The 16,308-nt window shown below is 50.5% G+C and overlaps 1 protein-coding gene across 10 annotated transcripts in view; it reads right to left on the bottom strand.

Annotated features, from left to right (window-relative positions):
* Window positions 1-16,308, bottom strand: part of TRAK1 (trafficking kinesin protein 1) — a 125,705-nt gene that overhangs the window by 18,151 nt on the left and 91,246 nt on the right. For all 10 annotated transcript variants that reach the window (XM_047874289.1, XM_047874282.1, XM_047874283.1 and 7 more), the window contains 8 exons: window positions 15,699-15,807; window positions 13,792-13,870; window positions 12,710-12,840; window positions 12,006-12,080; window positions 11,152-11,289; window positions 6,653-6,729; window positions 5,173-5,409; window positions 3,856-4,172 (listed from right to left, as the gene is read on the bottom strand). In XM_047874289.1, the coding sequence (XP_047730245.1) occupies window positions 3,856-4,172; window positions 5,173-5,409; window positions 6,653-6,729; window positions 11,152-11,289; window positions 12,006-12,080; window positions 12,710-12,840; window positions 13,792-13,870; window positions 15,699-15,807 (1,163 nt within the window). The remainder of the gene's footprint in view (window positions 1-3,855; window positions 4,173-5,172; window positions 5,410-6,652; window positions 6,730-11,151; window positions 11,290-12,005; window positions 12,081-12,709; window positions 12,841-13,791; window positions 13,871-15,698; window positions 15,808-16,308) is intronic.

Raw genomic sequence — 16,308 nt, 5'->3', positions numbered from 1 at the left:
CCAGTCAACAGATCAACTATCTGTTCAACTAGCTGTGCAACAGACTGCCCTCATCCCGCCCCACCCCAGGCATGGGCTCGAGAGAGAAACGAGGCTACAAAGGGTTTGCTGCTTGGGATTCAAGAGGCTGCAGAAGGACATGGGGTTATTTGCCTTTCCCGAACATGCAGAGCCGAGGGAATTTAGTGAGACTGCAGTGGAAAGACTATGCTGACATATGCATCATTCTTGGATTTTGGCCCCTGCCTTGGGCAGCTCTTATTCACATCGAACAGCCAACCTTTACTGAGCACTTAGTAAGGGCCAGGAGTCCTAGGAGGTCGACATTTATTAACTCGCTTAATCATGATCACCCTGTCCTCGTTTTATAGATGAGGAAACTGAGCACAGGGAGGTCAGGTGACTTGCCAGAGGTTGCAAAGCTGGCAAGTGGCTAATCTGGGTGGGATTCAAGCCCATGCTGGCTCCAGTGTCCAGCCTCTTAACCACATACACCATCTCTTGGCCAGCAGTGAGGAGGCCTCCTGAGTGTGAGTTCTCAGAAATCAGGTCAACACCACACCTGACTGGCTTCTTCGGTCCTCACACAGGTGTGTTCCATGCTGCAAAAGTGACCGTTAGCGAAAGCCTTCGCAACCCTGTTATCTGAGTCACGTCAGGCTGTGGAGCTCACAGACCATTTCTGTTCCTGACTGGTTCTGAGGCCCCAGAAAGGTTTCCTGAGTCCAACACCTGGGCAAAATAGCTAGCTTCCCCTCACTCCCCCTGCCACTGCCTGGGGCCACCATGCTGGAATTCTTACGAATCTCCTGGCTGCCTGAAGTCCTGCCTTGGACACAAGATGGAGGACAAATCAAAAATTAAATATGAACGGCATCTTATTCAGAGCCTCGGCTGCCTCTTTCCTATTCTCCACACCCCGCCCTGGCTTCCTTCATCTGTAGAGCACAAAGGAGAAGTACTATTAGCTACCCGTCATCACACCCCTCCTCCCCCACCACATGAGAACAAGGCTGGGGGGCAGGGAAAGAGAGGAACTTCCCTGTCCCAGTTGGCACCAAGATGAAGCTCTATGAAACGAGCGTGTGGACAGCAGAGAAAACACAGTCACCACACCTTTCCTTCTGTTTGCTTTCCCTCCACATCCCACTGTTCTGACTACAAGTTTTTGTATCGTCAAAGGAAAAGAAAACCAAATCCATTTATGTCAGAAGAGTACCTGGGACTTAAAAGTTAAAGCTAACCTGTTGGACAAGGTCTAGCATAGCCTAGAAGTAGATGCTGTCCTCTAATTACATACTGACTTGTTTTTGGGGAAATACCATCTTGGTATTTCCGGGGGGTCGGGGGGAAATACTGCCCAACTCATCTCTTTAATGCAGGGCTGTCTCTTGTAGTCTGGAAAGTTTTGTTTGCTCTTCACTTGCTTAAAACACCTAAGGTAAGCTGATGAGACAAGAGTGCTAACCTTAAACACCGAGCCCAGCTACGTTGGCTGACACCAATGAGCAGATAGCAAGATGAATTAAATAGGTAAGGGAGACACAGATTGGCTATCTACTGTGATCCCAGCCAACCTCCAGGGGCCTCACCCCAGGCACGTTTACCTGGGCCACCGAAGACCAAAGGAGTCCTGTCGGCTTCTGAGCAGGCTAGCGGAAACGGATGGTGTAAGAACACGGCCCCAGCACAGTGCTGGTCCGGGTTCTCAACACCGGTAAGGCCACCCTCCAGACCGGAGCTGTTGCAACAGGGGCAAGTGTGGGGAACCTAAGTTTTAATTAGCACCTATTAGGTGCCAGGCATATAAAACACATCACATGGACTCCTCACCACAATTCTGTGTGGCAGATGTAAGCCTTATTTCACAAATAAGGGGGACAGGGCTCAACAAGGTAACTTGTCTAATGCCACAGAGATGCGCTGAACCCAGCGTCAGGCAGACTTCTGTGTCAGCACTCCATCGTATCATATTAAACAGAGTAACACAAAAAATAATTGTGGAGGGAAGGAAGAAAGGAAATATTGGTTGTATTTTAAACAGCTAAGAAGTCAGAGAACTACAAAATGGAGGACAGGGATCTCTATCATGAGAATGCATGACAGTCCATGGTGATAAGATATGACTTCTTAGTGGTGGTGATTTAGCATCCTGGTGAGCTGGGTACTATCAATGAAAGTCACCTAGCACATCTAATGGGATTTCCTCTATTAACACAAAAATACTGCTAAGTCACAAGATTAAAAGAGGAAAAAAAAAGATGAATTGGTCAAAATAAAAGTTTAATAATCTCTTCCTGCAATATGCTTGGAAAATGAATCCAAAGACATATTGTTAGATGATCTAATGAAATACAAAGTCAAATACAGAAATCAGACAAAATAGAGATGGTAATTCCAATGAGCTTTAAGAGACAAAGGAGAAAAAAAGAAAAGAAAGGCAGAAAGTAAAATTGCAGAAATGGAAGATTTTATTGAAAGAAAAACAGACATAATTATGGATCAGGAAACAATCACCAAGCTCACAACTGAATAAACAATTAAAAAAAGAATGAGCCATCCCTTTTCTGAAATCTAATAAGGGCCTAAATTATACAATTAAAAAATAATCATGAAGAAAGAAAGTCAGCCCACCCTCTTCCTTCCTTTGAAAACTATACCACCCAGGACCCAGTTAAGTCTTAGGCCTTTAACAAGCACACCCTCACAGCACACATTCTCAACAGGGGTGATACTGCCCCCAATGGATCAGAAATGGGTTATTATGGGGTGAAAAGAATCCTAATCTTTTTAGGCAGAGAGCAGAGATATACATATAGTACATCAACAGTATATCTGTCATATTAAATTGTAGGGGCGGCAATTAAGAGCATATGTCTAACACCACGCCTTAAGAATATAGGTCTAAAGTGATAAATACAGCCTTACCCAGATTCTGATTGGGCTTTGCGTCAGAAATGTAATACAGAGTACCCTCTCAAACACCCTCTCAAACTCACATGGGTTTCCAAACCAAAGGAGTCAAAAATGAAAAATACCAACACTGGGTGGCTCTTGCCAGGGTGGTGGTAAGTAAAGGGAGGACATTTATAATGCCTGGAGGACAAAGAAAGAAAAAAGGTGAAATTTTCCATGAGTTTAATCATCCGGGGTGTCCTGGAACTGAAAAGTAAATTGCCCCTGGGAAAGGCAGGCTTAAGGAAGCCCGAACTCACCGGCCTCCGCGGCCGCCCCCTGCCTGGCCCCCCAGCGGTGGAGGTGGAGGCGCAGGAGGCTGGCTCGGATCACGCCGCCAAGGCGGAAGGAAGAAAGCCACACCCTCCTCACTGGAAGACCAGAAGCAAAACGTGTGAGCCCACCAACTGCAAATCGCTTTCGCATGGTTACTGAAAAAAACTACTTCCTGCGCTGCTCTGCACCCCTCCCCGACGCCAACGTTTGGGGGGGGAGGGGGGGGGTCCAAGCATTCATTCCCGGTGCTTCTCAGACCCCAGGCGTGACCTAATTTTTCAGTACCTTAGCAGGGCCTCTGCCTCCCGCAAAGAGGTTTACTTCTAATGTTCTAAATGCAAAGGAGAGAGGACTGGGAAACCAGCGTCAGCACGTTGGTTCCCTGTCTTTGGCCTTGCTGGCGGAGGTCAGCCCCGGCCCGCGTGCGCACTCGCACGCCTGCCCCGGCCGGCCGGGCCCAGGCCGGGCGCCGCCGTCAGAGGAACTCAAACCAGCAGCGCGGCAGGCTGTCGCGGAAGAAAAAGGAGTAGGTGTTACAGAGGCTGCCCGCTTGCCGGTGGTGGATCAGGGACCACAGGCGGTCGCTGAGGAGGGTGGAGAGGGGCCGAGGCCCCCGGTGATCACCTTCCAGCGGCTTCACGATCTGGAGTTTCTCGGGCAGGTAGGAGCGGCTGCTGAAGGACATGCCCGAGAAGCCGGTGAACTCGGAGAAGCGGGAGTGGGTGCCGAGGGACATGATGCTCTCCGTGGGCGTGAGGGAGCCGCTGAGCAGCTCGCCCTTCTCCGCCAGCTCCCGGAGCTTCCGCTCCTGCTCCTCCTCGAAGAACCTCCGCTCCGAGAGGTAGTTCTCCCGGCGGAGGGACAGCCGCCGCAGAGCGGTTTCCAGGTCGTGGGAGCCCGGGGTGCCCGGCGTCCCGGGCTTCTTGCTCCGCTCGTCATTCCTGCAGAAGGAGGGAGATGGGGCTGAGCGTGGGGCACCCCGCAGCGGGCGCGGTGCAAGGTGCGTGTGGCAAGGAAGGCCTTCCTGCTAGGTGCACGGGGTGGACAGGTCGGAGTGGCTGCAGGACGGATAGGGAAGCGGACGAGGCAAACAGCTGAAATTTAGGCAAAAATGGGGGCATAAATGATTGCCCGGAAGAACTAGTTCCCTCTGGTGGGTGTTTTGGGAGGTAGAGGGAAAGCACTAAGGTGCGTTAAAACAAAAAAAAAAATTGTGAAAAGAACTCCTGTTGCTATAAACCTCTCCCTAGGGAGCCCTTAGGGAGAATTCTTCAGGATGCGGGTCCTAGTCACCAGAAGGGCCACTGGTTCCAGAGGCGTTTCTCTGTCCTCTTGAATTTAAAGAGCTGTTCTGATTAAGCAGTTTTCCCCAATTTTATTATCACGTAAAAAGGGTACACAACACAGCTGGCGTGTGTGTGTGTGTGTGTGTGTGTGTGTGTGTGTGTGTGTGTGTGTAGGGGTGGGTCTGCAGGGCTTTAGGACAAAGAAGTGCCCACTGCTAAGGAAGCCCCACCCCAGGGACAAGCACCTTTGAGGGGGTCCAGGACCCCACCTTCCAAAGCAAACTAGATTCTGGCCAGGAGAGAGAGACTGAGTCCTCCTCTACCTTTTAAACATCCAAGCTACCAAAGGGCTCATGAAACAAATGTCCATTCTGCAGCTCAACAGTGAAGATTAACAGAAAAATACTCATTTACCCTCCCCTTCAGCATCTGACAGAGAAGCAGGCTTCCTGTTGTACCTCTTTAAGTTTGTGAAAATACCAGAATCAAGAATGACTGTAAACACAGAGTGTTGTTAAACCAGATTAAAACACTGAAAGCTCTAGACTTTTCCTGTGACTCTTTTATCAGTCTTCCTCTTCTGATGACTGAACTTACACTCTAAACACACTACCTCTCCCCAAAACAGCCAGATAAAAACTCTGGGCTGGCTCACCCCAGGTCAGCTGACTCCGCTTCCAGGATGATGCTGTTGGTCTTGTTGTCCAGAACCACGTTGCCAACATCACTGCCATAGAAGCTAGACCGGGGGGTGCTGACGCAGCTGGACAGGAGGGAGTTCACGGCTGAGGACTGGTTGGAGCCAGGGATGTTCATGGGGGACGGGGTCAGAGACCTCTGCTTGACGACCTGGTTGATGTTTCTCACCGTCTCAAAGACTCGCCTCTGGTGACTGGAGGGAATGCACAACATCATCCATGAATAAACAAATGCAGGAATGACCATGGAGCCCAACCTTCCAGAAACTACCATCTAGGAGCCAAAAGGCAGCTGGCCCACATGAGCCCCCAAACAACCTGCCAGCCCGTGCTTCCAGTGTTTCTTAGGGCATTGGCTGGAACTCAAGAGACTCAACGCCCACTGAATTCAGGCCTGTCATAAATACGTGGTTGTGTCCTAAAGGTGATGCTAGCAAGGAGATACTGCTTTTCTCTCCCTTAGGCTTAACCCACAAATAAAAATACTAAAGTAGGGCTTTTGTCTCCCAGATACTTTTCCTCTTTCACGACGGTCACCAGAACGTAAAGTCCAAGAAAGCAGCGTTCACTGCTCAACACATAACAGGGCTCCAGAAATATCTGTGGAATGAGTATCTGGTGACCATTCATATACATTTAAAAAAAGCAAGACGAAGTTAGTCTTAAACTTCTATAAGGAGATGGTAAACGCCAGATTAATATTTTTTTAGCAACTGCTATTTCTAAGAGCGGAGCCTCCCTTTGATGCTCATTTGTTTCTTTTTAAGGAGACAAGGTAGGCACGTTGCTACAACGGCCACCTCCTTCTGGGATGCAGAGGCCTTCACACATGCACCGAGGCTCAGGGACTGTGGTCACTCCCGGGATCCCATTTCAGTTCCGGCTGTGAGCTTCGGGTACAGAAAATACACAATGAAATTGGATCCACAGTGTCCTCAGAAACACCTCAGGGCAGGCCTAGAGCAAGAGCTCACGTTAGGAAGAGAGTTGGTAGAGGCCAATATCCCTAAACATATCCAGGAAGGAAGTGGAAGCCTGGGCACTCCTTGAAGAGCCTTCATACTGCATCTCACTTTTCTTTTCCTAACAGACATTAAAATTGTTTAAAGCTTAAACTTTAAACACCTTTCGGTGTTCTTCACCGAAAGGAAAGATAAAAACAAGTCGTGGTGTCAAGGCAGAGTCTGTAATTAACAGAGATAAGAAACATCTCTCTCCTTACTCAACTTTCTAGAAGTTCATAACCTATCTTTGAAACCTAGTAAGAGTTGCTGGGGGCTATTATCGACTGTGTTCTCTTGTCTCCCTTAATCTGGACCCAAATCTGTGGAAGGACCACAGTGATCACTGGGGGGTTGTCTGAGACCCAGACGTTGTTAGTTTTGATGACCACGGGGCAAGAGCCAGTCTCTGGGAAGCCTAGAACCGAGGCCGTACGCGATGTCTGGAGACTCAGGTTCTTCCAACTGCAGCTCCTTGCGCATCGTTCCCTCGATCTCTGCTGCCAAGGAGTCCTGAGAAAAGCCAGAAAACACAATGAGTGCACAGCAGTTCAAGTGCTCTGTCTCTAAAAGACGCACCCGGCTGGCTAGCCACAGGAGTGTCAACCGAGGTCTCAGAAGCTTGCAAACTACCGTGACACAAGGCTGACGGCATTCATCACTGCTGGAAACCCTGACTGAGCAATCCCCACGGCAGTTCCCGAACGGAGCAGTCCCAGTGGGCACTGGGTGTAAAGGCCCTGCGATCCCATGCAGTTAAGGGTCTCAGAGCAAACTCCATGTTCCCTTGGCCAAACCACAGAGCTGTGACTCTGCCACAAGGAGTAGCAGGGAACTTAGGGACGACGGGACCTGAGTCGTGAGCACTGGCATCTGAGCCTCTGCTCTCATGGCCCTCTGCCCCCGGCAAGAAAAGCTCTCCCCGTCAACGACGCATCGCCCACCTCCCTCTAACGGCCAGCTCACACGTCCTTTCCACCAGTAACCCTTCATTCCTCCCCCTAGAAAGACACCAAACACATGAAGTCCCTGCGAGTTCCCTGAACAGTTAGTCCACTTAGATCTCTCTCCAGCTAGGTTGTGAACTTTGTGGGTTGGGGGAAGGCCTGGCACTGATAACTTCTCACTTTCCGGATGGGCCAGGCCCCAACCTGACACTCAACAACAATACAGGCTGCCTCCCTGACCACCTGCCACTCCTCACCGTATCAGCTGGAGCCTAACAAGCAATCCCACATGCTGCCACAGGTAGATGCCAACAGGAGGACCAGGTGTGTGCAGCAAAGCACCTGCCCAGGCCTCAGAGAAGGACACCACCTAGGACAACCTGAAGGGAAGGGCTGACTCCGTACTAACCAACACATTTCCTGGGATGATAGGAATGTGCTTTCTGCACTGTCCACTGCGGGAGCCACCGGCCACAGGTGGCTATTGAGCACTTGAAACACGGCCAGTGTGGCTGAGAACCTGAATGAACCGTACTAATTTCAGTGGATTTAAATTTGCATGGCCACTTGTGGCCAATGGCTTCCCAGCAGACAGAGCAAGGGACTCCAAGGTGTCTACCTCCAAGCCCCAAAGTCAGGGAGGGATGCTCCAGTCTGGAACCTGGGACCAAGTGGGGAGACTTACAGGAGTCAGCAAGAAGCTGGGTCAATAAATGGTTAGTGGGCTTGTTTTCAATTCCTATTCATAAGTGGGCAATTTTATTTAGTAATTACTACCCACAGATTGACAGTCAACAGAACCCAGGTTGTAAAAGGCTTCTCTGGGTGAATAGGACTGACTTTTTTAAAGCCAGTTTACTATTCATTCATTCATTCATGTATGCATGCATTCATTCATTTTCACTCATTCATTTTCATTCATTCATTCATTCATTCATTCATTCATTCATATATTTGTTTTAGAGAGAATGCACATGCAGGGGAGGAACAGAGGGAGAGAAAGGGAATGCCAAGTAGGCCCCATGCCCAGCGTGGAGCCCAACACAGAGCTCAATGTCATGAGCTTCAGATCATGACCTGAACTGAAATCAGGAGTCTGACACTCAACCAACTGAGCCAGCCAAGCATCCCCAGTTTACTTTACCTTTTTTTTCCCCCAATGTTTGTTTATTTTTGAGAGAGCATAAGCAGGGGAGGGGCAGAGAGAGAGAGAGAGAGAGAGAGAGAGAGAGAGAGAGACAGAATTCAAAGCAGGCTCCAGGCTTTGAGCTGTCAACACAGAACCCGACGTGGAGCTTGAACCCACGAACCATGAGATCATGACCTGAGCCAAAATCAGACACTTAACCCACCGAGCAACCTAAGTGCCCCCAGTCTACTTTTCTTAATACTATAATTCACCACACAGCTTACATTCAGAGCTCTGCATGAGGAAAATATCTTCACACAAATTAGGAGAGGTAAGATACTAAACTACCAATTTCAAGGCCATGCTGGGAGAATGTCGCAAACAGGCTCTATGACTTTTCTTGGTTGTGATCCCATCCGGCAGTCTGGGGAGGCCACGGACCTCTTCTTAGAATAATATTTTTAAGTGAATCTAATAACGAGGACAAAAAGGAAGCCAGATCTATTGAACTAGTTACAAGAATGTTAGTAACGACGATGGTGAAACAGAAACACACGGGCTCTGGCTTCTGAAGTGGAGCTCAGCATGAACAGGAGTTTTGAGACATTTACAACTGAAATGTGCCATGAAAGCGGCTATGAGTTCAACTGGTGACAAAATCACGGGGGTGCTAACATCGCTGTGGTTTGTTGCCTACCTTCACGTAAGAAAGAAACGACTAGGGATTAATGAAAATAGAAGACATGACCTTCCGGCAAGTTCACGGGCCCCTTGAATCCGGGGTGGGGATCCTAGATTAGGAACCCCTGCCATAGGCAAGAGAGCTGGGGATGCACTCCTCAGGCAGAAACTGCTACTCACCGTGCCACTCAGCAGTTAGAGAGTCTGGGAGCGAGAGAGGCAGCTCTGGTGTTCTGCTCCAGAAACACAAGGCACGGCACCACTCAGCTTGCCTTAAATACCTTTAATACATAGTGCACTTTAAAAATAGCCATCTTCAAAAAGCTGAGTTATGCCAACAGCTACAGAAAAAGGCAAACAGAAGCTCTACCTCAGCAAATATGAAAGCTGAGGATCTCTGCAGAAACCCAAATACAGATTTTTAATTGGACTTCGCTATGTAAGGGCTTCGTTTTAAACTACGGGTCCATCCCTGTGAGTGGGGAATGCCGTGGGGCAAATCCCAAGTGCATGGGAGATAAGATGCCCCCCCGGAGGTCACCACGCCAAGATGGGAAGCCAGGAAGGAGGGAAACTGAGGCAGGGAATGTACATCACCACGTAGGACAGTCTTTGAGCTCCGTGTCATCAGCTCTAGGTGGAGGAATCTGGGGCACAGCCTGTTCTTAAATCCCGTAACCGGGATTCCTGGACACGCTGGATCGCCAATCTACTCCTTGGAAAGCTACGTCATACAGCTTCTGTTTTGGTTTCACTAAATTTCAGTCAAGCTGAGAGAGAGAGATCGCTCCAGGCTGATTTTGATATACATGAGCAAGAAGGAAAGGAGATCGTGATTTAGGCAACATGGGGCAGGCAACAAGCGTCGGGGGTAGCCAGAGTCAGCGCCGGCGGGGGAGGTGGGGGGGTGTGAAAGCAAAGAGCCCCAAGGAAAGGCCAAATCCGGAAGGGACCGAGTTGCACAAACACTGAAGCTGCCATCTACTCGTATCTCATTTGGGAGTATTTCTCTCAAAAGTCCTCTCCTCAAAGAGACCGTGGTATTCCCTCAAACCACGGAAATAGAACCTGAATATAAAAGTTCTCGGCACTTTGTTCTTCAGTCTGTTTACCCACCCATCCAAACCCAGTGTCTGCTAAGCATCTACACTTCTACAACATGTGAACACAGTGCAGATAACAGGCTACTCGACAGAGGGAAGGAGAAGAGAAGTAAGATACGGTCCCCACCTTCAAGGGGTTTTCCTCTGACAGAAGAAGGTAAGATGAGGAAGCTCACCAAGCATCACAGGGAAATGAGCGGCAGAGCGGGGGCCTGCCCTGGGCTGCCCGACCCCAACAGGGAGGGGCCAACCCGGAAAAGCCGCCTTTCCACCATGTTTTCTCAAAGCCCAAACATGAAAAGAGATCAAGCCAGAGTTAAGAAATAAGACTGAGGGCAAGTCATTTTGTAGGAATGTAAAAGCAGCTCCTATAGTGGGGAGAGAGATTTTTTCAGATCACGGATACTGAAAACCACCGAGAGAACGATTAATAAGCCTAGAAACAGGGGCGCCTGGATGGCTCTGTCGGTTAAGTGCCCGACTTCGGCTCAGGTCACAATCTCGCGGTTCGTGAGTTCGAACCCTGCGTCGGGCTCGGTACTGACAGCTCAGAGCCTGGAGCCTGCTTCGGATTCTGTGTCTCCTTCTCTCCGCCCCTCCCCCACTCACATTCTCCCTCCCTCCCTCCCTCCCTCCCTCCCTCTCTCTCTCAAAAATAAACATTAAAAAAAATTACCAAAAAAATAAGCCTAGAAAGAACCAGCAGGACTGTATGGGCAATTTAAGAATTCTGGAATGCACGGTGAGGCCAAAATAGCTCATATTCTAACAAGGTCAGAAAAATAATAATGTATGAATAACATCTTCCAAATATCTGAGGTTCCTACGAAATTTACCGGTCAAGGAGAAGAGGAGGAAACACGACGGAGTCAGAGGGATGGGAAAGAAACAATCACGTAGTCAAGGAGCCACCAGCTGGGCACACAAGCCCCTGACTCGGATCGAGAGCCAAGCTGTGGGACCAGAAGCCTCCCGCAAAGACTATGCTCCAGACCCCGCCTCCCTACGGGGGTGGGGGGGCACCCCTGCACCCTGCTGGGTGGGAGGTGGGGGCATGGAGCCAGCGGGCGCTCACCATGGGGAACAGGCCCAGGGAGTGGTAGCGCCGGGACGTGGTGTTGGGCATGGTCTTGTTCCGGAGGTTCTTCAGCTCCTCCTGCGCCTCGTGAAGCATCTCCATGCACTCCGCGTACTTGTCCTCCAGCTCGCGCAGCTGCAGTAAGTCAGAGAAGCGTGCAGGGTCAGGGACCGGCGGCCCTGAGCCCTGAAGCTGGACACCAAAGAGCCCTTGAGGCTCAGTTTGGCTTCCAACTGGGGTGTGTGTGTGTGTGTGTGTGTGTGTGTGTGTGTGTGTGTGTACTCATGGGCTCAGAAACCTCCCAAATTCTGACAACGGGCAAGTGAGATCACAGGCTTCCCATTACGGAATGCGGAAGTCATGGGAATGAAAGGCACAGCATAGGGAACAGCGTCAATGGCACTGCAACAGCTCTATATGGGGACAGGTGTGGCTACACTGTGGAGAGAACAGAATAATGTACAGAGATGCTCAATCACTGCGTCGTACATCCGAAACGACTCTAACAGGGTGTGCCAACTATACTCAAATTAAAAAATTATTTGTTTCCCAACAGCATCCATCTATCTTGACACGAACGGGAGAGATCGTCACACCCTCGTTTCCAGCCACATCTCTCAACAGGCGGCTTCACGCGGCGAGCAACGTGTCGTTTCGCTGATGGAAACGTTCAGCGGGAGCGGGCTGTGCGGCGCCAGCCTCCCCGGCCCTCGTGGCAGTGACAGTGTGAGCACGAATTTACGAGTAAGAACGACTTTCGATTCAGAAGAAAAACGGGTAGTGACCCCCAGCCTGGCAGGGGGAGGCTGAGAAGCGGGACGGGCCTGGAGAAGGGAGGCAGAGCCGCTCACCTCGGCCGTGAGCTGCCGCTGGGCATCCTTAGCCGCCCCCAGGTGCTGGACCAGCTCTTCATTTTCCACGGCACACTGCAACACGCCAAGGGGCCAGTCAGCTTCTCTTTTAAGACACTGGAAGCGGCTCACTGTTCTCCTCTTATTATCTGAGCTGTTACAATCCCGTCACATTTCTACAACGAGACTTCTGTGCCAGAGTAAAAATTTCGCCCTCCTTCTATATGATTTTGAAAGCAGCCTTGCCCCCATCCAGCACAGCCACGGCCCCTCTCCACACGCACGTCACCTCGCCTTGCTTCTAGCAAGGGCCTGAGCCGGGAAACTAAACCGTATTTGGGTTTGCTTCTTGCTGCTGCTGCTGCAAGACTGATTTAAAAAAGGGGGGTGTTGTTCTGCCACAGAGCACACTGGGTGTGCTGTGCAAGAACAAATATTAGACTAGAAAATTCAAACATTAAATTCCAAAACTCCCTATCGACAGTACCTTTGTTCACAAACTCTTTTAACGTGCAGATTCTTTTTAGGAGATAAGTGGTGATGACAGGATCCCCTCCCCGGTTCAGGACAACGAGCTTTGTCCTATTGAATCTGCTAAGCCTTTTTCTCCAAAGGGGCAGCACAAAATCCTAAACTATGAGACTAAAGGGCACGGTCTTCAACTGCAAATGCCATCTGCACTGCCTCAAGAAACAGAAGCTTACAGCTTTGGCCTTCTTCTGCAAGTCAACTATCTGGGACAGCAGGTGCGTGATCTCCTCTTGCTGGCGGGCAGCATCCTCAGTCTTCTTGGCCAGCTCCTCTGAGATACTGGCAATCTGCACATTGGCATCCCCTTTAATCAAGAAATGACAACCACCAGAGGGAGTCAGACCCAGAGAGAATGGTCTCTTTGTGGCTTGCACAAGAAAAAGCATCTTTGTTACAAGACAGGGGCGGGGGGGGGGGGGGGGGGAGGGCAGAAATGGAGAGAACACGGAGGGAGGAACAGTGCCCATTTTCCTGCCTGGCTCAGTCTGGGCAGCCCCCAGGTGTGGCTCCCGGGCCTGATGTGGGGGCCCAACCCCCCTGACCACAGCTGCCTCCCCAGAGGAAATCAGGCTTTGGGCGTCAGGCAGGAGATGCCACACCAAACCAAGGTCCATCTGCCCAAATTCTCACCTTCATGCATAAGCAGATCCACATCATTAACAGGAACCCCTGTTGTACCCCATTCTAGAAGGAACTGCTACCTGCACAGTCTAATTCCCTTGGGTGCTTTCAACCCATATTCAGAGTCATAACTCATTTTACTAGATGTGAACACAGGGTGTGTTTCATCTACTGAGTGTTCTGCTGAAGCTCAAAATATTGTTTGCCCTTTTGTCTTAACTTGTAAACTTATGATGGAAGGGACAGGGGAAGTACTTGTTTGCAAAGCAGAGAACTCTGGCCTCAACTTTTGCACATCAGTCACAAGAAACCAGTTTTTGCACATTAACACCGGAACTCCGTAACCGGGCTTAATTTAGGCATCATATAACTCCAGTATTCCAGTAGAAAGCCAACATCGAAATCAGACATCCGTCTCCGTGAGAAGAGAAATTAAGACAGTGCATGGATGACAACCGAGCACCCAATTTCTCATGAGTCAGAGTGAGGGGTGCTAGTTTTCAGAAAAATGTTACTGAACCCAAGCTGGCCAGGGAGATTGTACTTTCTCAAGGGTGATGCAAATCTGTCTAGTCACAATGATGCAGGAAATAAAAAGAGGGGGTAGGGGTGGAGCACGAGGGCCAGGACATACTCAGCTCCTTCACACAGTCGTTGACCAGCTGCTGTTCCTTCTCTTCGTAGGTGATGGTCTCCGTCTTTAGCTGGCAGGCCTGTGGACAAGGGTCAGGTCAGAGGCCCCACATTCACATCTGGACTGGTGGGGCGGGCAAGGCGCCGAGGCATAGAGCAAGGATGAGCCTGGGTCTGGGATGCTGCCTTTGACCATCTCCCCATCTGTGATCCATTATACCCTCAAATCCAGAAAGTCCATCAGAATGCCCTGCTTAGTTAAGGAATCGGATGTTCAAAGCTGAAGAGATGAAAACGGTGTACCACCAGAGGGCGCCACACAAGGCAATACGCGTGCTACAGGAGCCACCCTTGTATCAATGTCTGTCTATTCGTTTGCGTCTGTCCCAGACCGCAGACACAGACCCCTTTGTGACCCCAACAGTATCTAGGACCCAGCTCTGTCTACCACGGGCACTCTAAGGATGACCACAAGAATGGCTCACACTTGTTTTATGTGAGGCACCTTCCTGTGAGGTCTGACTTGGAGTTAGAGCTATTGTATTCAGCTTAGTAAAAACCAGGTACAATAGGAAAGCACCAACATTCAGAGACCTGGGAGACAGGACTCGGGAGAACCTGCTCCAGGCTGAAAATGTGGGAAAAGAGAGATCCGAAGGTTTGATGAAAATATCCCAGGTAGAAAGAAGGTATCTCTGAGCCCCCAGATCCCAGGGAGACACTGTACTTCTGAACTGAGATGGAATCTGTAGCTGGGATCGGATTCCCTCTTGCTTTAGGTGGGCTTTCTGACAGCTGAACCGCTGTGTGTCCAGGACTGGAGCATTTACCTGGGGCAGGCACTAGAATGGAAAACTCTGGGCAGCAGTCCTGGCTCAGCCACTGGCTGGCAGAGAAAGCTTGGACAACCCTCTTTGGTCTCTCTGCACTTGTATTACCCACCAGTAAATGAGGACTAGAAGACCTAAGGTCTAAGAGAACATCACCTTCCTCATCATTAGCCCTGTTCAGCCAAGACATGAGGCTCTGTCCAGCATGTGAGCAAGTTCAAGGTGGTCTGCCCTACTGGAGGGGTTTCAGGGACCCCTGGGCCAGCTCAGGTGGGCTTGCAGCCCTAACTCGACTAGCCATACCTCTGGCCACAGAGCATAAACTCACTGAATTAGGACAAAAAGTACCAAACTTGCATGCCTCAGTGTTTCCAGGTAGGGGCAGTGGGTGAAAGGAAGTAACGGGAGGTTCAGAATCACAGAGCCTCACAAATCCTGGCTTTGTCATTCACTATCTTGCACCATGGTAGCAAATCAAACACTCCGCTGCCTGGGTCCCGGTTTTCTGGCTGTAAACGAGGAGCTTCCAGCCTTGCAGTGAAACTTGAAAAAAAGAACACAGGCAAAGTGTCTGGCACAATGACTAGCCAGTCAGAAACACTCAAAAGCACGAGTTCCCACATGGCCTTGGCTCTACCTTTTTAATTGTCTAGGAAATAGGTCTCCAAGTTCTCATGTGCTATTTCCTTAGGGCATATCTGACCTGCGGCAACCTGGAAATGAGGCTTTCACCCTGGGCTTCCACGTCATTTCCATGCCAGAGCTGGAGGACACCATGGAGAGACCCCCTGCCCCCGCCACCGAGGGACCCCTGCCCTAGCTGAAGGAGGAGGGGCCCACCACTGTCACCCACCCTGAGGATCCCACCCGGATGGGCGTGTGTACCCCGGAGGCCAATGGCCAGCACACAGACGTGGCTCGCCTGACAAGCGCTGGGTGCAGCTGGGAGCTGAGCGCAGGCGACTCTCCCACAGACTGTTGCCTCTGAGAATGGTGCTGTAGCCACGGCGGCTCCGGCCACCTGAGGCCAAGGGGCCACCACCCTCCAGCGGGGACGGGGGCAGGGAGCGCGCTTCACCTCGGATCGGAGCACGACGTTCTCCTCCTCAAGGTCCTTCAGCTTCTTCTGAAGAGAATCCAGATGAAAGTAGTTCTGCACGTTGGAGGATGACTCATTCCTCTTCAACCTGGGGGAGAGAGCACGGGCTCGCTCTGGGGAGAGACGTCTGTTCCCCGCAACCTGGCAAACCCAGGGAACCTCGGGGGGCTCTTCCATCGAGTGATCATGAAACATGCAGGTGTGACAAGTGACCCCCCCCCCCCCCCAGGAAAACAGCACCCGTCGGCTCACAGACTCGCTACCCTCAGGACCCACATCGCAACCCTCTGTTCATCACTGGCATTTGCCACATGGCCTCAGAAGTCAGCAGGATCAACTACTCAAAGCCTACACAGTTCTGGATGCCTGGAAGTCTATTTAATATTTGTAACGCACTTCTAACGTGCCTAGAACAGTTTTAAGTACTCTACTTGTACACTCATAACCCTATAAGGACTATCAGTCTCTCCATTTTACAAATGCAGAAACGAGCAGACTGGTTAAGTAACTTGGCCAAGAGCACACAGCTAGTAAAACCACAGAGCCAAGCTCTGAACTCGGGCCACTGGGCTCGAGAGTTCGTGCTCCT

Source organism: Prionailurus viverrinus, chromosome C2 (genome assembly GCF_022837055.1).
Source record: "Prionailurus viverrinus isolate Anna chromosome C2, UM_Priviv_1.0, whole genome shotgun sequence".
Lineage (NCBI taxonomy): Eukaryota > Metazoa > Chordata > Mammalia > Carnivora > Felidae > Prionailurus > Prionailurus viverrinus.
The sequence above is the reverse complement of the archived record's forward strand: the minus strand, read 5'-3'. Positions and strand labels throughout refer to the sequence as shown.